This window comes from Hippoglossus stenolepis, chromosome 4 (assembly GCF_022539355.2).
Source record: "Hippoglossus stenolepis isolate QCI-W04-F060 chromosome 4, HSTE1.2, whole genome shotgun sequence".
NCBI classification, from domain to species: domain Eukaryota; kingdom Metazoa; phylum Chordata; class Actinopteri; order Pleuronectiformes; family Pleuronectidae; genus Hippoglossus; species Hippoglossus stenolepis.
This window is the reverse complement of record NC_061486.1, coordinates 330,349-354,021: the sequence shown is the minus strand read 5'-3', so window position 1 is coordinate 354,021 and position 23,673 is coordinate 330,349. Positions and strand designations below refer to the sequence as shown.

General features: G+C 43.5%; 4 protein-coding genes across 5 annotated transcripts in view; all 4 read left to right on the top strand.

Moving 5' to 3' along the window:
* lrch3 (leucine-rich repeats and calponin homology (CH) domain containing 3) overlaps positions 1 to 5,641 on the top strand; it is an 18,659-nt gene extending 13,018 nt beyond the window's left edge. Inside the window, exons 15-20 of the mRNA XM_047339556.1 lie at positions 740 to 770; positions 847 to 960; positions 1,822 to 1,928; positions 2,419 to 2,556; positions 2,645 to 2,722; positions 3,632 to 5,641. Coding sequence (XP_047195512.1) covers positions 740 to 770; positions 847 to 960; positions 1,822 to 1,928; positions 2,419 to 2,556; positions 2,645 to 2,722; positions 3,632 to 3,829 — 666 coding nt within the window. The 3' untranslated portion in view covers positions 3,830 to 5,641. The remainder of the gene's footprint in view (positions 1 to 739; positions 771 to 846; positions 961 to 1,821; positions 1,929 to 2,418; positions 2,557 to 2,644; positions 2,723 to 3,631) is intronic.
* Positions 1 to 23,673, top strand: part of LOC118106630 (collagen alpha-1(I) chain) — a 688,934-nt gene that overhangs the window by 342,690 nt on the left and 322,571 nt on the right.
* clrn1 (clarin 1) lies at positions 10,188 to 12,641 on the top strand. The gene is made up of 3 exons (XM_035154135.2): positions 10,188 to 10,496; positions 11,033 to 11,212; positions 11,744 to 12,641. Exons 1-3 carry the CDS (start codon positions 10,244 to 10,246, stop codon positions 12,004 to 12,006), a joined length of 696 nt encoding a protein of 231 aa, XP_035010026.1. The 5' UTR covers positions 10,188 to 10,243; the 3' UTR covers positions 12,007 to 12,641.
* Positions 12,949 to 23,620, top strand: mindy4b (MINDY family member 4B). 2 transcript variants are annotated; one of them, XM_047339546.1, is made up of 13 exons: positions 12,949 to 13,977; positions 14,564 to 14,619; positions 14,714 to 14,735; positions 16,218 to 16,358; positions 19,025 to 19,144; positions 19,222 to 19,319; positions 20,329 to 20,494; positions 20,568 to 20,633; positions 20,759 to 20,829; positions 21,217 to 21,289; positions 22,337 to 22,513; positions 23,192 to 23,372; positions 23,452 to 23,620. In XM_047339546.1, exons 2-13 carry the CDS (start codon positions 14,564 to 14,566, stop codon positions 23,586 to 23,588), a joined length of 1,308 nt encoding a protein of 435 aa, XP_047195502.1. In that variant the 5' UTR covers positions 12,949 to 13,977; the 3' UTR covers positions 23,589 to 23,620. The 2 variants fall into 2 exon arrangements, with proteins under 2 accessions (XP_047195502.1, XP_047195501.1); XM_047339545.1 differs by having other exon boundaries at positions 14,564 to 14,735.

Here is a 23,673-nt window from a genome sequence, read left to right as displayed (position 1 = left end):
GTGATCTTCAGTTCCATAGTTCAGGTGTGAAACATGGAGGACTCACCTGAGATCAGATCACTCTGCCACATCATGAGGTTCTGAGACACGTGTCCACATACTTTTGTCAGTGTGAACTTGTCCTGAGCCACGGTGCAGGAGCCTCCACAGCTGACTAACCAGGTGTGAGACAGACCAGGTGTGTGATAACATGAGTTGGAGTTCAGCAGCCATGAAACTTCCTGACAGTCTCCAACTGCTGAGAATGAGTGACAGCAAAAATAAACAGACGAATCATTAAAGACCTGTAGGTGTGATCTGTACCATGTAACCTGACCCGACACCATGTGAGACGACACGCTTCTTTTTCTTTTCTGTTCAAAATTCATCTTGTCTGTTGTCTCTGTCTGTTAGTCTCTGTCTGGAGCGTCTGTAGACGGCTGTTGCTCTCATGCTTCTGATAACGCCACCTCCTGTCCACTGCAGGTACTGCACCCTGCTGCTGCCTCACTCTGTTTCCATGTAAACTGGCTTTAAAACCGTTTAATCTTCTCTTCTTGTTTGTTCAGTCCATCTTCTCTGAACACAGATTATCAGTAGAGTTTAGACGTCAGTCAGAAACTTCAGATTAAACTTCATTCAATTTAAAGGCGTCATCACGTGTGTTCAGGCGTGTCTAAGTAACTCAGGCTTGATCCAGTATGTTCAGGTATGTTCAGGGAGTGATCAGGTGTGAATCTGTCCTGTCTTGTCTCTGCAGGGTGAAGACAGAGCAGCTCTTTCTCCTACAGGTAAGCGATCACAAACATGACCCTGATTTTTACGTTCTCTTTCACTAACGGTGACTGATTCAGTTTTTTCTTCCAGCCAATCAATCACCTTCTTACCCCAGCTCAGGCGGCGGGACTTCCTGTCGGACAGCCAGTCTGAGGCCAGAGAGCTTCCTGTTTCGCCTCGGTCAGAAAGAAGAGAGGAGGAAAGGTGAGGAACTTTTAACCCTCACAAGTCGTTGATGTCTTGTACAATATCAAAGGATTTAGCACACGAATTACTAAATACCTCGGGAAGGATTGCGCTCTACAGACTTGCTTGTTTTTGCTCAGAAGGGTAAAAGCCATAAATATCACTCCATGGTGATTGTATCCCTCAGTTTTTAATCCAGCCTTGAACTTAACTGTCTTTTTGGAGACATGAATCCATTATGACAAATCAAATACTGGATGATTTCTGTGATGATTTACCCATTTCTTCATGTTCAAAACAGTTATTGTTGCTTTTAGCATGGTTGTGAGCTTTGTGTTTCTGACTGGGCATGTGTGTGGAAGCTCAGATCTCAAACACACAGTGCAATTGAATAACATGAGATTGAACCCATCGTGGTATCTATAGATTGGTTGTAGTAGTGTGATGTGGCCGTCTCATTGCAGATAGGAACTGCTTTGATGCACAACTGTTTGTTTTAAACAAAACCTGAAGGACACATCTATGAATAGTTTTTGATGTGTGTTAGTTAGAATGTTCTTTTTCTTCTCCTCATTACCCAGACTTGGGGGAGCAATTTTTGAAACTCAAAAGCCGTGTTCATTACTGTTCTCTGTGTTATTTGAGTGAATTTCTGTGAGATTCAATTTCCATTTTATTTTTATTTTGTCTTTAATGTCATATTACTATTTATATATTCATCAATATACATATCCTGAAAGAATATCCATGTAGCTTGATTGTGCGTTACAGGGTTGAGGTTATACAAGCAATATTACACAAGTAGACCATGTGTCAACTATCTGAAGTTTTGCAGCCTGTAAAAGAGTTGACTCCTGCTGTTCCTTCTCTGTCCTACAGGGGATGCTGCTACTGCTGCTGATGCTGTTCCTCACAACCAGGAGGAGGCTCCTGCTGCTCCTCCTCTAGTTGGAGAAGAAGCTGAGCTGGTGGATCAGCTCAGAAAGGTTTGTTCTCACCGGTCTTCCACCTGAACTAAAGTCACATGACCTGTTGTTTAACACCTGATGAGTTCGACTAAAGGTTCAACATTAGAAACGGACGGAACCTTCTCTTTGTACTCTGCGTTCATTTTTTTGCTCGTCTACTGAAAGTCGACAGATACGTACAAAACAGATGAAATAGGGCAGTACCACATGAAATCATGGGGGGCATTGTAGCCAATAGTTACAGTGAGACGATCATAGAAGACATTTTAACAATGGAACATTTTGAGGAGAAACTTTAAACTTGACCACAATGTTTCCAACACAGCTGCTTTGAACTCTTTCTGAAGAAAAACATTATGATAACCTCCTCCACTGTGGCCATGTTTGTTGTTGTTTGAAACTCTGCTGTGTTTTGCCCTCTCTTCTGCGTGCGTGCGTACACAACCTGTGTGTCACCGATAGGCGTCATGTGACACATATGTAAACCTCTGTCTGTCTGTCTGTCCAGAACATCGAGGCTCGTCTCAAAGTGTCGTTGCCAAGCAACCTGGGAGCAGCTCTGACTGATGGCGTGGTGCTGTGTCACCTGGCCAATCATGTGAGGCCGCGGTCTGTCCCCAGCATCCACGTCCCCTCCCCTGCTGTGGTGAGCTGTGATAGATGAGTAACAAGCAGAAAGCGCCCTCTGCTGCTGCTGGTGTAACAATAACGATGACATGAACTGTGTCCTGCAGCCTAAACTCACCATGGCCAAATGTCGACGAAACGTAGAAAACTTCTTGGAGGCGTGTCGCAGGATCGGAGTCCCACAGGTAACACACACACTCTACACAACTAAGATGAATGAATGAGCTTGAATCCACATGTCCACCCTCTTGACTTCAGGTCAAGTCTTAAGTGTGATGAAGATTGGACTCGTGCAGTCTAAATGAACAAATTAATAAATTTGAGAATCGTAGACATTTCTTTTATATCCTGCAGAAGGAAATAAAAACAGGTAGTGAACACTGATGTCCCAGTTTCACAGTAAAGGTTTTTCTCTCAGGTGATTGATTGAGGAGTCCTGCCTCATTACATCAGAAACAGAGGGAGGCATGGAGGAGAAAAGAAGGAGAGCGATGGGACGACATTTATCAAAGCCTCTTGATTCCCTCAAACTGATCTGTGTATTTACATGGACGGGGCATGACCGTCGGTTCCCTCTATTGACTAAAAACAGACGTAGACTCCGGGGCCAAAAAGTGAAGCCAAAGTGCCTGAGACCTGTATTGTGTGTAATGACCAGCAGGGGGCGACTCCACTGGTTGTTTCTATAGGAGTCTATGAGAAAATGACTCTACTTCTCACTTGATTTATAAACGTCAGTAAACATTTCACCCCCATGTCAATTACTTATTGTTTAAAAAAAACAAAGAAGGCACTGGACAAAATGTCTAAACAGCAGCTCATAAACCAACCGGTGGCGTCAGTAGTCGAGTGTCAGTATTTGACGTCACGGTGGGTTGATACTTGTTTCTCCATATTCAACATGAGGTAGAACTGACTGTGACATCACTGTCTGCTTCTTGTCTCTTTTCTTGGTTCAGAAAAAAAGCTGCTCTTCCTCAACTAACAACTTTCTTCCTTCTCTTCCATCTTCCCGCCTTTCATGAATCCTTTTTTCTTCTGTCCGTCTTACTCCTTCGTCACCATGTCCATCTCTCCCTGACACAAACCCTCAGGACAGTCTTTGTTCGGTGGGGGAGGTCCTGGAGGGGAAAGGGGGTGGGGTTTATGAGACAGTGGACCTGTTGCTCTCTGTGGCCCCGCCCCTGATCAGCCACTCCCCTCGGGTCCAGTTGGCTGGCTTCGCCCTCTTCTACCTGTCAATCATGTTGGTGCTGTGTGCGATTTACGTCCACCTGACACCAAACGTCTGAACCTGAGAACAAACCATCCACAGGTCTACGATAATGTTTCCCAACACATATCTGATGACACAAACATCTCAGCACAACAATCCACCAATACAAGATTCACAGCACCGCATTTAAAGAATAGTTTAAACAGGAAAGTAAACTGGAGGCTACTTTTATCATCCATCTATTTCTGACCCAGACGTCCCTCTCTCATCCTCCAGCTTTTTCCTTAAGGCGTTCCCGGGTCAGATGAGACATATCACTGCTCCAGTGTGTTGCAGGTCATTCCTTGGTTCTCATGAAACATCCACACACCAATCAGTCAATGAACCACATCAACGGGCTTCAAGAAATATCAGTTACCTTTAAATGTCTGAGCTCCGCCTCTCTCTGGTGAAACTAATTGTGGCTGCTCATCAATCCCCTTCTTTGTCTCAACCATAGATACCAACACTGCCATCTTTTGCTTTTGACGTCATTTGGAGTCAGATTCTGTGCAGGGTCGATCGTGGAGCCGTGGCAACCAGGGCCTCTGATTCACATATGATTAGATGTAGTGAGAGAAATGAATCCCAGCTAAAACCAACAGGTTAAGCGCCATCATACCTGTACGGAGAAAAACTCTTAGTTTGAAGTCTTTCCAGTGAAAATAGCTCCAAACAAAGTTGAGCGACATGTTTGATGTTTAAACTCAGTGGTTGCTGTTCTGTTGCTTTTAATCTGAATAGTAACGTATTAAATTAACGTGTCAAATTTAAATCCTTTCAGAGATCATTCTCACATAAAATCATCCTTTAACTACTAAAATCCCTGCTGCGTAAACTGATTAGACTCGCCTGACTTGCTCTCGACAATTTGTCTGATGAATGTGGACACAACTCAAGTGTGATCCCTCCATCCATCTTTTCTTCTGCTGCTCACCTAGGTTGGGTTTGCAGTGGCAAAGTAAACCAAGCGTTTCCAGATCAGGCCCAGACATGATCTGGAATCCTGAGGTGTTCCCTGGACAGATGAGATATCTGCAGTGTGTTCTGGGTCTGACCACCGGGTCTCCTATCGGTTGGATGCACCCAGTCTTCCACTGAAAGTTGTCCAGGAGGCATCGTAATCAGATGCCTGAACCATGTCAACTGGTTTTTGTCAAACATTCAGTGACTTAACTCCGAGAACCTTCAGGGCTTAGCTTTGACTTTGAATCACAATTAGACCTACGACTTTTGACTGGGAATGTTCTGCTACCATCCCCAAACCTGACAATAGGTACTTTGAATCTATTCAACAGCAGCCGAGAAGGTTGCAGAGCCGGAGGTTCGGTGCGTCAGTGCAGACACACACAGATTTAGTTTGGACTTAAAGTTCAAAACTGGACTTTTACTTGGACTTGTTTTTCAATAAGGACTCAGGGCTTGACCTGGGACGTTTTAGTCATGATTCAGGGCTCGACAACCAAGAACAAGCCAAAGCAGTGTCTTTGTTTCAGCTCTGCTGAATTTGCCATACGTCCGTTTCCTCCTTGATGTTCGGAGATTCTTTGAAGCTATAGAGGATCATGTGATCACTCGGGTGACAATAAAACTTGACAATCCCCCAGAGTAGGAGGTTTACCTTGAAGCTTGTTACCTGTCTGTTGAAGCGCCGCCCCTGTGCCTTACGATTGGCTGCATGTCTGTTGTTGCTAACGCCCTTTGCTAAGGGTAACACTCTATCCCACCATGTCAAAGAAAGTTATGGGATGCTTTGTAAAACACAAGAAAACATCAAGGTTCCACTTCCTGCAGTGGAATCAGACACTAGTCTGGGTTTGGAAATAAAAGAAAAATATTAAAAACTTGACTTTTGTCTTGAGCTGCTGTTTGTTTTTATACCAAATGAAGAGTGACTAACCTAATTCTGAAGAATGATTTTCCTCTGAACTCTGTTAATATAATGAACTAAAGCCTTGAGACTCATCTGTGACTCAAACTTAAAGGAAATGTCTTTTATCTCTGGTCGGATTTTTGTGTTTTGGTTCATCAGCAATTACGCTGTCATCAGAATCAGTTAGTTCTGAACTCCTCCCACTGACCAATCCCTTCCTTTGAACCATGACATCATGTTCTTAGAGGATCCGTGGAGCTGGTGTGGATTGTTCGAGTCTCTGAGGAGGACCAGAGGCCTCAGAGGCCCTCAGAGATCCTTCCTTTGAGCTCCTCTGATGAGCTTCTGAAAGATCTAGATTCTCCTCAGAGGATGAACCTCTGTCAGCTGCTGGAGCCCAACAGAACCAGCCTGACCCGTAAAGTGCTCCCAGAACCACAGACTGCATCTGCTCCACTTACTGATACTGATGTACTGGGAGTGTTAGCGGAGGAGAACCTCACATACTTTAATACTTTGATCCTTTAAGTAGCTTCATCCTGTGAAATACATATTTATGTGGGGGACAGATAGTTTCCAGACTCTGAGGACACACTCTGTCCTCAGAGTCAGTGCAGTGAGTCAGTGCAGACAGTGTGTGTCTAGCTACAGCTCATTATAGAGGCCACATCATGTGATTCTAACTTTTCATCAAACTGAGCATCTTCTGTTTCTTTTCTTTCCTCCATCACTTCTCATTATTTTATTTTAGTTGATGTTGTTGCTCTGTATTTTTTGTTGCCATGATTACAGTTATTTTATTCGTTCATTTAATTTTCCATCCATCTACCCCCTCCCCCACTATGCTTTCTTTTGCCACCCCCCCACCCCCGTGTTTTTCTCTTTAGAGTCAGTTGTGTCTTCCTCTTCACATTCTGGAAGATCAAGGGCTCCCCCAAGTGGCCGGGACCGTCGGTGCTCTCCTCGACCTTGCCCCTCCCCGACACCCCGTCACCATGACGACCACCACAACATCATGAACCGCACCAGGACCTTGTGACACCACATCTGCAACGCTAACACCACCACCATCCTCCTCATTATCATTAGCATCGTGCTCCGTCAGCCTCAGGAAAACTTGAACATGAGTTTTAGATGAAAACAGTTGATCTGATGGAGACGTGAAACGAGCTGAACGATCAGACGTCTCCGATGACGAGACAGATGAACTGAAGTCATCGTCACCACAGAGAACAAATTACGAAGAAAAGTGAGAACTTTAATGACATGGCAGCTGCTCTCCACGGGAACACGTTTCAAATATGTGACATTCCATGAGCAGCAGAAATCCTGTTTATTAAACATTCTCACTTTTCTGCATCAGACATCTTTCTTTTTTTTTTTACTCTTAAGTTTATGACAAAAACATTTAAACTTTAAAGAAAAGTCTTTTATTTTCCCTTCAGAGAAGAGAGAAAAGATTTGTTCATGCTAACTGATGAATTTATTTTTAATATCTTGTCTTGAGTTATGATTGTCTGAGCTGCCGGTCACTTTAAACACTGTTACACACCTAAGTTGAGGTTGACATCCTTTTATTATATTATCTGAAATTATTGACCATTTAATCTTATTTAACTTATATATTTATGGTTCAAAAAAGTTGAATCCAGTTGTTAACGTGTAAAAGTGAGAAATCATGTTTATACGACACAAAACAAATCAACGTTACAACCTAAAGTTAAATGGAAAACACAAATACACTAACTGTAAGTGACTTTGCACATTAAGCTAATGTAGCTAATTGCTAACAATAGCTCACCTTGATGCACAGTTTGTGGAACTGAAGCTAACGCAGCCAAATAACATTTAAACTTTAAATACGTTTTAGCTGAAAGCATCAGCATTCACTAAAGCTCATTGCTAACATCAGCTAACAACAATAAAGATAGTTTAGCAACTAACATTGCTAACTAACAATAGTCAACATAAAATAGTAGTCATGTTAAAAACGCTAACCTTAGCTATTATTGTCCAGTTGGTTCAGAGGCTAAGCTAAAACATTTAGCTTTAACCATAGCTAACAGTACTTGGTTTAAAGTTGAAGCTAATGCACTAAATGGCTGATATTATTTTATTTTGATAAAACAGCTATCAGATATCTAACAAAGATTATTAATATTAAACATTAGCTGGTTTGAAATGCTCGAAGGTTAGCTAACATTGAAAAGCTAGTTTGTAACTTAAGCTTATAAACATTAGCCAATAATAATAAAAGCTATCTTTAATGTAAAACTTTATCTACTTAATCTAACATAGATTGATGGTAATGTTAGTTCTTAGTGATAAAGTTGGTTAAGAAATATTAGCATCTCTTAAATATAAATGTAGTGAACAGAAGTTGTTTGAAAATGCTACTTATACGAAACGTCAAAGATGGCTATAGAGTTATCCATTAGCTAAACTTGATCTACTTCTTAGGTAGGAGGCTAAAGTAGCTCAGGGCTAACGTTAGTTAACATCTTGCTGTAATCATTCAGCTCTGTCTTTAGTCTCCATCAGATCCAGATTTGAACCTTAAACAAGAACTCGTTCTGGTTCTGGTTCTCATTCTGCCCTCAGCTCTGACTCACAGGCTCATCAGACATGTTTACTTTGCACCGGCTCATTTTTATTTCACTGTTTATTTTTGACTTTTCTCGGCTCTGACGGATGTTTTCAGGTTGAACAGATGTTGGAGACGCTGTCACTTCCTGTTCGATCGGCCACATGTGACCAGGACCAATAGAACATGGACTGGATTAGTTTTCATTAAATTAAAACTTATATATATAAATATATTAGATCAATATTAAGTTTAAATGTCGATACTGATGTATATGGACAAAAATACGTGGACGGCCCCGTCCATCACACATTTAAATTATTCTTACTTTCCAAAACATGTTCATAAATTGAATCTACTTTTATAAATAAGTCAAAACTGCAGCACAACAAATGAACATGTATGTGTATAAACACATGTTTCTGTTGTTCCCTTTACATAGTAACAATATTCTAGACAAACACAACAAGCAGATCTGACGCCTGTGGAGAGAATAACCTCGAGCATCGTTCTGAAATTTCACACAAAAACCAAAGAAACAGTAAAACAGTAAAAATCATTTCTTGTCTTAATTTTTAAAAAGCAATTTTCAAAAACTTGAATTCCAAACTTCCCTGAACTGTTTATTAAGGGTCCTGATGTGATTGGACAGGTCAGTCAGGTGGTTATGGCGTCTCCTCATCCTGTTAGTGTTGCATGCTGGGACATTTTTCATGGTGAACAGGTGACCGACACTCAAACTGATGTCAACAGTCACAATATAACTATCAAATGTATGTGTACAGATATATTCTGTAAATATATATATACACACACACCATATCCCAGAGTGCACCTGTATGTCACTGCAGCCAGGTGAGATGTTAAAGAACTAAAAGCATCAGCTGATCACGTGTTCCTGGGTCTGACACCAATATGTGCTCGTCCAACACTGACCTCAGAGGGCGGAGCTTCAGGGTGTGACCTCCCTGCGAGTCTGACTTCAGGTGTTGTGACTGACGGGTGTGCTGTCCAATCCCGTGTCTCCGTGCACTGAGCACAGGTGAACCATGTGGGCTCATGTTTGTACAGTTTAAGGTTTTTTCCTTCTCGTGTTTCTCCTGCGGTGGTGGCGAGTCATGTGAAAAGTCATGTGACGGCAGCAACTGGACACGTAATGGCGGCGGCACATCGTGGGGTCGGAAGCTTTTAAAGGACATTCCACCGTTTTTCAGAGGACGACAAAGACACTTTGATTTTCACAGGTTTTATTTTGGTTTGACTTTTTCACTTTGTAAAAAGATTTAAACTGGATTGACTTCAATTCATGAAATAAATATTTTAATTTGATTCTTTTCTCTGGTGATGGTGACACACACACACACACACAGAGGATGGACCCTTGAAGAACATCAGATTTCCTGATTTGTGATTATTAATGGAGACAGGATTCTTAATTGGATAAAAAGCAGTTGATAAACCACCTCAGTTTGTCCGGGGACGTGATGCTCATCCTGTAACCTTGTCTGCGCAGTGAACACCGCGATATAAACCACAACCATTCATGTTCATGTAGAAATACACCAAATAATGTGCACACTGCTGAAAACCCCATTTACCGCAGGACGAAGTTATGTCGCGGTCTCAGACGACGGGAAGAGGTCAGGATGAGCTCAGGTGGAAACTCGTGACTGACGGCAGCCAGTCTTTTATTTATAGCTCAATTATTAATTATTAAATGTTCTACATCAAGGGCCATGGGCATGATTTAAAAAAAAGGAGAATATGCCTCTGACAAAAGGGGCAGACTTTATCATACTCTCTCTGCTGGTTAAACATGGGACTGAGATTAAAGGGAGTTTGTAAACTAGAACATCACAATGATGTCACACACACACACACACCCTGAGTGAGTCCCCCTGTAATTTAACCCCTTGTTACCATGGTGACCTGGACGTCATCTCTGTTGTTCAAGAGATCACCCCCCTCTCTCTCCCCCCCTCTCTCCCTCCATCATGTCCTCCGGTAACAGACGGGTCTTCTTCTCGGTCTCCGGTGTCCTCGGTCTGTGCTGCGCGCTCACGGCGGCTGTGGTGACGGGTCTTCCTCTGTGGATCCGCGGGACCGCGCTGTGCCGAACCGGGGCCGAGCTGGTGAACGCGACCGGACCCGAACTGGACAAGTTCCTGGGAGAGCTGAGCTACGGACTGTTCACCGGACAGAGGCTGAAACAGTGCGGCCTGGGGGGGCGAGCGTCCCGCTTCTACTGTGAGTCCCTGATCCTGGATCTGGTCCTCGTGTCATCTCACCTGCTCATTCATTATTCACATGTCGTCTGACGTCACTGATGACGCTGTTCACTTAATTGATCATTATCAATATTTAGTATTGTTTATATTTATTGTCAATCATCAATTAACAGTACTTTTACCCTTTACGGTTTTCTGTGATGTTTGTACTTGTACTAAAAACAAACAGTTTATCAGTGAGTCAGATCCGGATCCTGATCCAGGTCCAGGACTGTGAGGCTGCCGGGTCAGACCAGGTCTCCTCAGTAACGAGGTCTCAGCTGATTGGATGAAGAGACAAAGCTGCTCTGTCCTCAGGACTGTACACTGTAAAAAATCCTCCTCTGTGCACTGTAAACAGTTCAGATGAAGTTTAAAGTTTATTAGTTTACAGGATGTTCAGACTTTACTCAGACGGGAACCTTGACGTGAACCTGACATTCTGATGATATCATTGTGTTGCTAAGGAGACGTCTTCTTCAGTTTTCACTCGTCTTTCTCATCTTCCTGTCTCAGTCTTTCCAGACCTGCAGAGCGTCATCCCCACAGCCCTCCACGTCACTATCATCTTCTTCTGTGGCGTCGTCATCCTCTTCTCCTCCGTGGCCACCGGCTTCTTCTTTGTCAACGCCTTTGGACGACCCTACGAGATGCTGCAAGGCCCCATGGGACTTTACCTGTGGACCTTCATCTGCTGTAAGAAACCCATCACTTACACCAACTAACTGAGGCTCCGCCCACACATTTTAGTTTAAAACTTTGTATGGTCATTCGACATGTGTTTCAGGTGTGTTTGGACTTTTATTACTTTCCACCAGCGTCTCTAGCAGATGCTGCTTAGAACGGCAGCAGGACGAAGTCCGGGTCAGGACTGAGGTCAGGGGTCAGGACTGAGGTCAGGGTCAGGACTGAGGTCAGGCTTCAGGACTGAGGTCAGGCTGCAGGACTGAGGTCAGGGGTCAGGACTGAGGTCAGGCTGCAGGACTGAGGTCAGAGGTCAGAGGTCAGGTAGTCAGGACTGAGGTCAGGCTTCAGGACTGAGGTCAGGCTTCAGGACTGAGGTCAGGGGTCAGGACTGAGGTCAGGCTGCAGGACTGAGGTCAGGGGTCAGGACTGAGGTCAGGCTGCAGGACTGAGGTCAGAGGTCAGAACAGTAGTCAGGACTGAGGTCAGGGGTCAGGACTGAGGTCAGGAATCAGGTGGACTGACGCTGCGTTCATTCTGCAGGTGTGAGCAGCTGCCTGGTGATGATCCTGTTTGCGTCGGAGGTGAAGCTTTACCATCTCTCTGATCGTATCGCAAACTTCAACGAGGTCAACTTCGTCTTCCAGACGTACAGCGAGAGCTACGACCGGTGCTTCTGGCTCTTCTTCCTCGTCTTCCTCCTCCACGGAATCAACTTCCTGCTCATCCGACTGGCGGGGATCCAGTTTCCCTTTAGGGAAACCAAAGAGTTGGACGGGAGTGGGGGGGCGGACCTCATGTACTGACGGAACCTTAAGAAAACCAGAAACTGAACCAGAGTCTGTATGAGTCCACATGAAGATAGAGACACATCCAATAGAAACGTCAAAGTAGGCCACCGGGCCGGATTCTGAGGGCCCCACAACCACAGGTTTACTCCACGTCAGTTGGGTTTATTTGATTTGTTTGAGTAAGGTCCTGCTCCTGTAGAGATTTCACGTCAGTAGTTTTAGTTTTTTGTCGGATTCGTCTTACAGATGTCGTCGCTTGAACGAGATATTTGATCTTTATAACCTCCTGAAACTCCTCATCATTAGTTCCACCCACACTGCTGCATCATCATGATCTCATCGCTAGGTGTGTCTAATGTGTAGTCGGACACGCCCCCTGACAAAACCAGGTAGAGTGAGAACAGACGTTACACACAATGGAAGCTGTTGACCAATCAGAGCAGACTTTATCAGGAGGAGGATCTTAAAGAGACAGGAGCTAAAAACGAAATAAAGTGATCAACCTGAACACGATCATTAATATTCATATTCTCCTGTGATACCATGTGACTATGGAAATAACTTCTATAATACAGATGATCACATAGAATTATTGATCATATAAGTGATTATGTTGATTCTCTGACTTTTAAATAAAAAATGACACATGAGCAAATTTAGTTTTAAATTAATTCACAAAATCAGGTTAACTTCAGGTTTAATTCAGAGTTTTCTGTCCTACGAAGCTCGTTCACTTGTTGTCGTGGTAAATCACCACGGTAACTTATGCTGAGCAGCTGACCTGCTCCAGGTTAAGTTGGAGATAAGAGATCAAACAGTCTAAAGCTCCGCCCACTGACCAATCCCTTCCTTTGAACCATGACATCATGTTCTTAGAGGATCCGTGGAGCTGGTGTGGATTGTTCGAGTCTCTGAGGAGGACCAGGGTCTTCAGAGACCCACAAGATCCTTCGAGCTCCTCTGATGAGTTTCTGAAAGATCTAGATTCTCCTCAGAGGATGAACCTCTGTCAGCTGCTGGAGCCCAACAGAACCAGCCTGACCCGTAAAGTGCTCCCAGTACCACAGACTGCATCTGCTTCACTTACTGATACTGATGTACTGGGAGTGTTAGCGGAGGAGAACCTCACATACTTTAAAACTTTGATCCTTTAAGTAGCTTCATCCTGTGAAATAAATGTATTTATTTGGGGGACAGATAGTTTCCACATTTAGCTTGTGTTTTCTTCCTGTTGTCTCCCGCGGTGACACCGACACCATCAGGGCATCTCACCAGGATGTGTTGACAGAGAGGAGCCAATCAAACGATCAGGTCTGAGGAGGACGTGGCTCCTTGTGTGTCCAGCAGGGGGCCGGTGTCATGTTGTTGTTTAATTGTGGTGTTTTGTTCAACGGGACGATTAAAGTCCAGAGTTTCACTGTGAGGGACGATCAGAGCGACCTCCTTCAACATGCACTGTAAAAACTCAACTGCAGTCTGTCACGGTAAAACATTTTATCAAATCTTTTTCTTCAGCGCCCCCTGCAGGTGTTTGACCTTTATCTGCTTCAACCTCCTGATTCCAGATTCAGCTTCTTTGAAGATATTAAGCATTAAGTAACTTTGAACTGGAGAAAATGATTACTTATTGATTAATGAACCAGAAATATGTAACTGAACAAAACTGATAAATCCAACTGAATCGATGTCAACTTTTCATCAGTGGACTCATTGATTACACAACTACACAACATCAGTGTGTGTGGGTGTGTGTATAAGCAGCCTCCCCTCTCAGGCGAGGCTTCACTCTGATTGGCTGCAGGAAGGTCTCTCTCGCCCTCTCTCCCTCTCTCTCTTCAGTCAGAGCTGGACAAATCAATCGATCAGTTTAGATCCTGATCAATAAAAATCTGACGTGTTCAACGTGTCTTGAGACGGAGTTTAAATACAGACACTTCAGCATCACTGTGGGGACCAGCTTCAGTTTGAACATCTCTGTGGGGACAGGTGAGTGTCACTGAGTGTGTGTGTGTGTGTGTGTGTGTACAGTTTGCAGATATTATAAATATTATAGTTTGGAAATGTCATAAATAATAATATTTACATATATATAACAAATATTGTCACTTCCGATGTTTATACAAGAGGCAGAATGTCTGTGACGGGTCGGGGGGCGTGGGGGCGGAGCTACCGTCCCATTTCTCTGTGTTTAGTAGTTTGACTCACGGTTGAATTTTCTTCTTCCTCCTGATTTCGTGTTTTTCACTGAGTTCTGTTCATCAGGAGGTGAAGAGCAGTTGAAGACAAACACAGATATGACCCGCCCATGTCTGCCTCTGATTGGTTTACTCTGATATTCTTATCCTGACTAACCAATCACCACACCTCACCACAGAGGCAATGAGTACTATCCAATCAGACGCAGAAAAAGGCCTGTGATGCTTTTGGCGTTGAAGAAGAACATGACTGAACGTTGTAGGGGATTTTGAAGTGTGTGTACTATGTGTACATGCGTGTACACACCACTGGTTCTATTAATGTAGTCTGTTGACCAGGGTCCTCACAAGTATATCAAGCATGTGTGTTTGTTCAGATGGAGGCGGAGCTCCAGCAGATCCTGGTGCAGGTGTCCGAGCTGCAGTGTCGGAGGTGACCTCATGTCAATGATTCCACATCTGTACATCACATCTGTCTGCTCTGTTTCACCTCTCTCACTTTTAACCTGTCATCATGTTCTCTGCAGACTGACGCCCCCCCATGGACCAGTGAGTATGAATACACTGCGACACGTGTTCTCTAACGTTCTGACGTAAACAACATATTCAGTATTTGATTCAAACTGATTCCAGCAACTGTAACTTTTTAAAACCTGACCAAATCTAATGACGATGAGTCCGAGGTTGTTTTGTTCGTCTGCTCGTCTTCATGTGGGCGGCGATTTTCAATATGAACGATAAAGTGTCGCTCGTTTCTTTCAGATAAAGCTGATTTGTATCATGACATCATCGCCCACTAACTCTTTTTATCTGAATGTACTTTACTGTGGCGTCAGTCACGACTCGTCATGAACACGTTGCCCTGAACGTCTCTCTCTACACTGGTGTTCGCTTGAAACTGATTTTAAAACGTTATTTCTCACCTTTAAACGTCCAAACCCTGAAATGCACCTTTGATTTATTGAGTTGAGCCCTGTCGACTGCTGAGATCCGCAGGTGGAGCCCCCTGCTGGTCAATCCAAGGTGACAGATCTTTTGGTATTTGAGCTGAGCTCAGACACACGTGCTCTGTAGCTTCTTTTAAATCTCATCTTAAAATCTTTCTCTAACTGAGAGATTAAGTGAAGTTGAATTTTTATCGTTATTAGTTTTTCATTTGTTTTATTTTAATTATTACAGTTTTATCTCTGATGTGATAAATGAAATCGTCTGGTTTAAATGTTTTGCTTTTTTACTTCTTGTTAAGAAAAGTGATAGAGAAAAAAAGTTTATTATCAACATTATTATTATCATTAATCGAACCCAACTAACGGCCTCAGTGGCCCCTAATGATCCGGGGGCCACACACCTGCACAGGAAGATGAGCTGTTCAACTCACTGCCCCCTGCTGGTCGTGTGTGTGTGTGTGTGTGTGTGTGTGTGTGTGTGTGTGTGTGTGTGTGTGTGTGTGTGTGTGTGTGTGTGTGTGTGTGTGTGTGTGTGTGTGTGTGTGTGTGTGTGTGTGTGTGTGTGTGTGTGTCACAGGATCAGTTTCTGTACTGTAACACACAGGATTCAGTTTCTCAGCGTCGTCAGATCAGCTGATTCAGGATCAGTTAGTTCATCAGAAAACACTGGAGACTGATGCTACACATACTAGTAGCAGTGACAGTGGCAGCTCAGAAGTATTATTAGTAGTAGTACTAGTAGCACTAGTAGTAACAGTACTAGTTGAGAGGCAGCTGGTGGTGTCAGACTTCAGGCTGGATTATATCGAGCTGCTTCAACAGGAAGTCAACAAGAACCCTGATGTGAGTCAACACATTTACTACAAGTACTAATATTACTACTACTACCACCACTACTGGTATTGATACTAATATTATTGATAGTACTGATAGTAATACTTCTGGTACTACAATAACGCAGCATGTCAGCACAGAGCAGCTCCACAGTGTCGGTGATAAAGGCTGCAGTTCCTCTGGAACACCAGCAGGGGTTGTGGGTGTGGCTGGTGGACAGGTGTGCTCAGGTGTTTCCTTCTCTTCACAGAGATTGGTGGATATGGGGAAGGAGGCGGAGCAAGTGGCGGCCCCTCCTTACAGGCCCCTCCCACCTGCCTGCTCCATCCTCAAGAGATTGGTCGTCTCTCCGAGTCTCGGAGGAACTGCCGTCACGCCCCAGCTGACCGAGGTGCGACGACCTGGAGCAGGTCACCTGACCACACGCATCGTGTCAGAACACCTGAAGACGGCTACTGTCGTTACACAGAGAGACATCAGCACCTGAAGCTCAGAGACAAAGACACAAAGATACTACTTCATGTGACGGGGACAGTACATATAAATAACATAAATATGACTCATTTGATCTGTCGTCCCTGGGCAGGCCATAAAAGTGCAGACGTTGAGAATGAAAACATTAAAATACAAACAACTGTAAAAGTAGTGGAATTTTTTTAAAATATATATATATATATAAATATATATATATTGTTGTGCAATTGATACATTAAACGTGATACCATTAAATGGTGTGCCTTTCGGCATTCAATAAATTTGGTTATCAGAAAAAATATTGAATATTAATATTCAAAATATTAATATAAAATACTAACTTTAATTGCTTAAAGTTACCTCGGGGCACCACATAAACAGAATATTTACGACATGTGGCGGGGTCAGAGAGGGTGTGTGTGTGTGTGTGTGTGTGTGTGTGTGTGTGTGTGTGTGTGTGTGTGTGTGTGTGTGTGTGTGTGTGTGTGTGTGTGCCAGGTTAGAGAAAGTAGCTAGATGCATGCAAAGAAAGACTGTGAAGAGCATAACATAACTAACATTAACTTTCAAATAACTTGTAACCAAAATATCACAGCAACACAAATCAAACTTATAAACATCACACGGAATCGAATAAACAGTCTTTGCTTAGCCTAGTGTAATTATTAAGCCCAGTTGTGTTACCCGTCCATGGAAAGGGGGAAAAGGTTGATGTGCTGTTCGAAGTCCAGTGAAGTCGTCTTGCTGGTTTGTGGCTCCTGTTTTTGTGGTTCTGCTGTGTGATGCAGCCTTTGAGCTGGTTCTTAGGCAGGCCCTCGCGTCGCTGCCTTTTGGAAGGTTTTAGCAGTCTGCTCCAGTCAGGCCTGATGAAGGTTGGTAGAGCCTGGGTAGGGAGGACGTTTCCCTCGCTGGGTGAGCTGGAGAGCTGCACCTCTCCTCCATTGAAGTTGAGCAGAAAGAGAGGTCAGCTCCTCTCGGAGAGTTGAGTAGAAGAGATGCTGTGTCGAAAGGGCTGAGAGAGAGGGTACTGGGCTTATATTGGCTTGGTGACCTCATGGGTCATGGGGCCCAGAGTGACCAATAGTGGTTGAAGTTGTGTTCAGGGCACGTTTTCACACCTCTGTGTGAAGTTGAAGCCCCTGGGAGACTGAGTTCTGGAGGCTCTGGTTTGTCTCCAGAACAAAGAAACGTGCTCAGGCTTTGACTACACATGTAGGCCGAACTGCAGTTCACAAATACCAGGTCCCAACAATATATATATATATATATATATATATGAACAGGGTCTGACTTCTATATAAGCAAGAGCTTTTAAAATACACAGAAGGAACAACAGCAAGACAACACAATATTAATATAAGGCCTGTTCAGCAGCTGCCAACACAACAATAACATGTAAGACAACAGATAACACAAATACAAAAAAAATGTTCGTGTTCACACTTTTGATTTCTAGTAAACCATGGCTCTTAATGTGGAGGAGAGGGAACGGTAGTTGGCACAGTTTCTTATGTGTTGCGTTAAGATTGGAAAACTACTTTGTCTTCTCAGTGTCAGTCAATCCCCTCCAGTTGTTGCTCTGGTAGTTTGACTTGTTTTTAACGTTATATAGGTACGGAGTGTTGGAGGAGCCATATTGTTAATTACCTTGAAAACAATGTGATGTCTGGATTCGGTGTTGAGGTCGGTCTCTTTGTGAAAAAAATACTTGCTGTTTTTAGAATATTAAGCTGAAGGGAAGATTGAGCTAATCATGCACCAAGTCAGACAATTTTGATGCAACTTCATCTTTATTCGTGCAATGCACATAGACAACCGTGTCATCCGCCTACATCTGGACATTACAGTCTGAGCAAACCGATGGTCGGTCATCTATGTACCGGCTAAACAAGAGTTAGCCTCAGTCTTTCTCAGGTCCTGTTTCTCAACATTTCTGTCTGTTTTAATCATAGACTGTATATAAAGGTTTCAATGCACAGTCACGTTGTTTCACTAAACTTCAAACATCTTTGTTCAACCGGGGCAGGTTCTTCTTCTGTCTCTTCTTTGTCTTAGTTTTCCTGGTAAACTCATCTATTTTGTGGTTAATAATATGTTGTTATTGGCTTCTGCATCTACTCCAGACAATACTTCATCCCAGTTTGTCTCCTTTAGTGCATTTTCTAAATGTTCACGTTCCCTTACAAACACACAAATATACAACATCAATCAATCACATTTTATTAGTCTCATCTTCACAAATCACAGTTTGTCTGATAGATCCTAACAAGGAGCAACATCCTCTGTTCTTAACCCTCAACAAGAGTTAAACTACCAAAGAACCTGCAGGTTTCTCCTGTTCAACTCATGGAGGTTCTAATAGTTCAAACCTCAGAGGTTCATTCTCTAATGATGAAGTTGCTGTAGATGACGTTACCCTTATCTCCAGGGAAACCGTCAGGAGGCTTGTGAATATGGGCTATACAAATAAAAGTTATTTAATGATTGATTGATTCAGGATCTGGATTTGTTGTGAATGTGAACAGATCTGGATTCAGCATCTGGATTAGGTCTGACTCTGGTTTCTGATGTTTTTGCTCTCAGAGTCTGAGGAGGATTTTGTTTGGTGGAACGTTTCACGTCTTTAACTACGAGTGGAGGAAATCGATCTTTCGGTTCAGGGATCAGAACTCGGAGTTATCGTTCGCTCTGGAGACGGACACGGTGAGAAAAACATGTTTGTCACATGAGCTGTTGGAGCTTGAGTTGAGAGGAACCTCACCTGTGCAGGTGTGTTTCAGGGCGGAGCCGGAGCCATTCAGATGGTCGTCCAGGCTCGAATCATCAAACACCTGCTGTTCATCAGTCAGAGCAGCTCGGAGGGACGGACGCTGGACAGGTGAGGACACATGATGTCTCCGTAGCAGAGGAACATGTAAACATGCTGCATCACATGAACACACACGTACAACATGATCGTCAGATGAAACAACTTCAATCAACACGCTCACATGTCACAGCAGCTGCTCTTTGTCCGTAACGTTTCTGAATTATTCTTCATTAGCAGCAAAGAGAATAAATAATATAATAAAACCTGCTTTATACAGATATATATAAATGATATAAAACCTGGTTTAAACAGATACAATATAAATTATGTAATAAAACATGGTTTATATGGATATATATAAACTATATAAAGCCTGCTTTATACAAATATAATATAAATGATATAAAACCTGGACCAGCTGGGGGTAATAAATTGTCCGTCTCTACAGATGGAAACTAGAAAAACCACTGTGGTTATATCTAGAGATGTTTCCAGATGTGTGGGTTTTAAGAGTTTTTATAATTTTACAATTTCCTCTTTCTACGTTTGTTGACAAGAGTTTCATCGGAACACGTCGTTCAAACTGTCCGATCAACTAACTGACCACAGACTGTAAATAAAGATGGACGACATGATGGCTTCCCAAAAATATTCCAAGTAATTTCAATCTCCCCCTGGTGGCTGGCTTCAGTATAGGTCATGTTAGCAGATGCGACATGGACCAAATAAAAAAATGTAATTAGACGTTAGATCAATGTTTGTCAGAGATGTTACTGGATCCTGAGTCTTTCTCAGCCTGGACAGGATCTTCTTCTAGATGGAACCAAACCATGGAGGAGGCTCCTAACGGTGGTGGTTCTTCACTGAGTTCCTCCGGGTTCATCTCCTCACCCTGTCGCCTGATGTGTCCTGTCTCTTCTGTCCCTCTTCTCCACCACAGTACAATGTCTATGTTCTCATGAAGCTGCTGTACTGTGGGACATTGTCAGACGTAGTTTTTAGTGACATTTGTCCAAACTCACCTGAGCTGCTGGAATGACCCCGACATGGTTTCTGTTATTCTGCCATTTCCCCTCAGTCTGATTGACGGAGGACAGAGAGACCAGGAGAGGGCGCTGGCAGCAGCTTTGTCTGACAGCCTGTGGTTGGCCGGCCAGGAGGTCAGCGCCACCATTACTTTGGTGACTGAAGACTTCTGCATCACTCCTCACCTGGACTACAAACTGGACAACTTCACTGAGAAGGTACCACGATGGGTTCGAATCCCCCTCCCGTCGACACATGACCCTCATCACACGTGTTGTTTGTGTGTCTCAGCTGCAGTTGTTCACATTTAAGAAGAAAGACGACGTCAGGAAGTTCATCCTCGAGCACATCCACAGCGTGAGTATGTTACATCATCACGTGTCATAGATGTCATTGGTTCTGTGAAGCGTCGTCATGGCAGCATCAGAATGAACTGAAAATAAAAATGACTTAAGAAGTGAAGATACGACGTCTGGTTTTAGTTCACGCAGGAGGGAAGTCACGGCGTCATCCTCTTCCTCTACAGCCTCGTCTGCTCCCGCACTGTCGACAGGTAATAGAAACCTCACGGTGCCCCCTACAGGCTGCTGCATTCACTACACCGACAATACGCAACATACGAATACTCTGCGTTAAGACTTTTCACACGACGAGCAAAGAAATAATCTGCAAGAACACAAATGAATCTGATAATTAATATTTTTTTTATTTCAATCATTACTGACAGAACAGGCTACGTTACAAACACTGATGTTCACATGTGAAACTTATTACAGGTTCAATATTCTAGTTCTTCAGTTTAGTGCGTTCACACCGAACGTGACACAAATATTTCACGCGTCAAGATTACATACAAAGTCAATGTCAGTGTTTAGGTGTGAACCATCACACTGGGTGAAACACGACGAAGCGAAGAAACGAACGTCCTCCTCTTCCTCAGGCTGAAGGAGGATCTGGACTCCACTTCCTCACACCTGCTTCACCTCCGCCTGGGAAACTTCGTCTGCCGTCAGGTAAGAAGCTCACCTGTCTCAGACACTTCCACGTAAGGTTCAGGACTCGTTCGTTCTTCTGTTGTTACGTGTTTCTGCTTCAGTAGTAAAACAGAACAGATCAGATCTGTGTAATCAATTAATTAATCACGTTTTATTTGTATAGCCCATATTCACAAATCAGTTTGTCTCATGGTCTTTAACAAGGTGAGACATCCTCTGTTCTGAACCCTCAACAAGAGTCAAACTACTAAAACCTTTAACAGGTAAAGAAGGTAGAAACCTCAGAGACACACGTGAGGATCCGTCTCCCAGGACGGACACAAGTGAACAGATGTCACGTGGAACAGAGAACATCAGAGAGATCAGAGTATTTACAGCTTTGATTAGAATAAACACTTTAATGTGGTCAGACTCAGACGCTCGACTCAGTTCAATCAAATTCCTTTAAATACAAAAACACAGGAAGTGAAGCAAACAATCCAAACAGGGCGGAGTCAAAAGGCAGCTGAGGTCGAAACACAATCTAGCTGGATGACCACGAGAGAAATGCTAGAACAAGGGGACACAAAGACGACCTGAGACTGTGGACACTGAGGGGACAGAACCATCAGGCGCGGGGAAGACAATCACTGACACACTGGGCAGGAAGTGAAGTGTCTGAGAGGAAAGGTCAGCAACACAAAACAGAAAGTGAATCAAAAATAAACAAAAATAAACATAACCTGATAAAACTTCGACAGAGAAAATGAAAAGTTCAATCATCAGTAGTAAAACTAATTCTATTTATTTCTTTATATTGAATCTTTTCAGGTCGTGTTTAGACCAACTTGAATTCACGCCAGTTCCTCGTCGAACTGGACGAGTTCTAATCCAGCTGCTGAAAGGATTTCATTTGAGCTTCAGTAAAAAGTCACAAATCCTCGAGTAGAATAAAAACCTGTTCTTTTATCCAGCTGCCACTTCCTGTTCTTCTAAGGTTCCTCATGGGCGTCTTAAGAGCTTCTAGGGTTCATCTAAGGTTCTTGGGGTTCTTCACAGTACATTCGTCCGTCCTCTACTCTACAGGCTTTACTGAACTTATTGCTGACGGGCAGGGCCAGTCCTCATGTCTTCAATGGGACTCTGTATGTTGGGGAGGATGGGCTGGCTCTGGAGCGCCCCCTACAGGGCATCCTGACTCGCAGCGATGTGGGTTATCTGCACTGGAGCCGAGAGCAGATGGAGAAACATCGACTGCCTCAGGTACTTTTCACCTACAACTAGAATCACTGTGGTTGTTTGTCTCCACCAATCAGAGCAGGTCTCATATGAGGTCTTAAAATAAAAAGTGTTTTTGAGATATCGTTTCCATGACGACGAAACAGGCGGATAAACTAAAAGATGAAAAAAAAACATGGACCTCTGTTACCACGATGTGTTCTGTTGTGTTTGTTGTGTGTCTGTTTTATGTATGTTGTGTGTCTGTTTTATGTATGTTGTGTCTGTTGTGTCGTATGTATGTTGTGTGTGTTGTGTCGTATGTATGTTGTGTGTGTTGTGTGTCTGTTGTGTGTCTGTTTTATGTATGTTGTGTCTGTTGTGTCGTATGTATGTTGTGTCGTATGTATGTTGTGTGTTGTGTGTCTGTTGTGTCGTATGTATGTTGTGTGTGTATGTTGTGTGTCTGTATGTTGTGTGTCTGTTGTGTCGTATGTATGTTGTGTCTGTTGTGTCGTATGTATGTTGTGTGTCTGTTGTGTGTCTGTTTTATGTATGTTGTGTCTGTTGTGTCGTATGTATGTTGTGTCTGTTGTGTCGTATGTATGTTGTGTGTGTTGTGTGTCTGTTGTGTCGCATGTATGTTGTGTCGCATGTATGTTGTGTGTCTGTGTGTTGGGTGTCTGTTGTGTCGTATGTGTTGTTTGTGTCTGTTGTGTGTAGGTGGGCAGTATGCTGAAGACCCCCAGGTTTCCAGTGTGGGTTTGTGCGATAAACGACAGTTACTCGGTTGTGTTTGGCCTGAACCTCTTGCTGCTCTCTGATTGGAGGATGGAACATCTGTTCCAGCTGCTCTACTACAACGGGCTGAGCTCTCAGACGAAGGCGGCCCGGCTCATCGTCGGTGAGGACCAATCGTACTGCGTCCGCTTTGTGCGTGGTCCCGCCCCCTCACTCTGACCCACCCTCTGTTTTCTTGTCAGATACCCACTCCCACCACTGGGAGGCGTCGTCCACACACTCAGACGGAGAGAAACGCTTTCCTTCTCTAGAGATGACCATCAGGACCAAGTGGGGCGGAGCCACCATCGACTGGAACGACACTTTACCTTTCTATTGACACACACACACACACACACACACACACACACACACACAGTGTTCCCTTCTTCTTCTTATATAAAATTATTCTATAAATAACAAGC

Coding starts and splice junctions, on each gene's coding strand:
- mindy4b (XM_047339545.1), top strand. CDS start 14,628: ATGTCAATGATTCCACATCTGTACATCACATCTGTCTGCTCTGTTTCA. Junction 16,359..19,024: donor TCACGCCCCAGCTGACCGAG/GTGCGACGACCT, acceptor TTTTGCTCTCAG/AGTCTGAGGAGGATTTTGTT. Junction 20,634..20,758: donor TCCTCGAGCACATCCACAGC/GTGAGTATGTTA, acceptor GTCTGGTTTTAG/TTCACGCAGGAGGGAAGTCA.
- clrn1 (XM_035154135.2), top strand. CDS start 10,244: ATGTCCTCCGGTAACAGACGGGTCTTCTTCTCGGTCTCCGGTGTCCTC. Junction 10,497..11,032: donor GCGAGCGTCCCGCTTCTACT/GTGAGTCCCTGA, acceptor TTCCTGTCTCAG/TCTTTCCAGACCTGCAGAGC. Junction 11,213..11,743: donor CCTGTGGACCTTCATCTGCT/GTAAGAAACCCA, acceptor TTCATTCTGCAG/GTGTGAGCAGCTGCCTGGTG.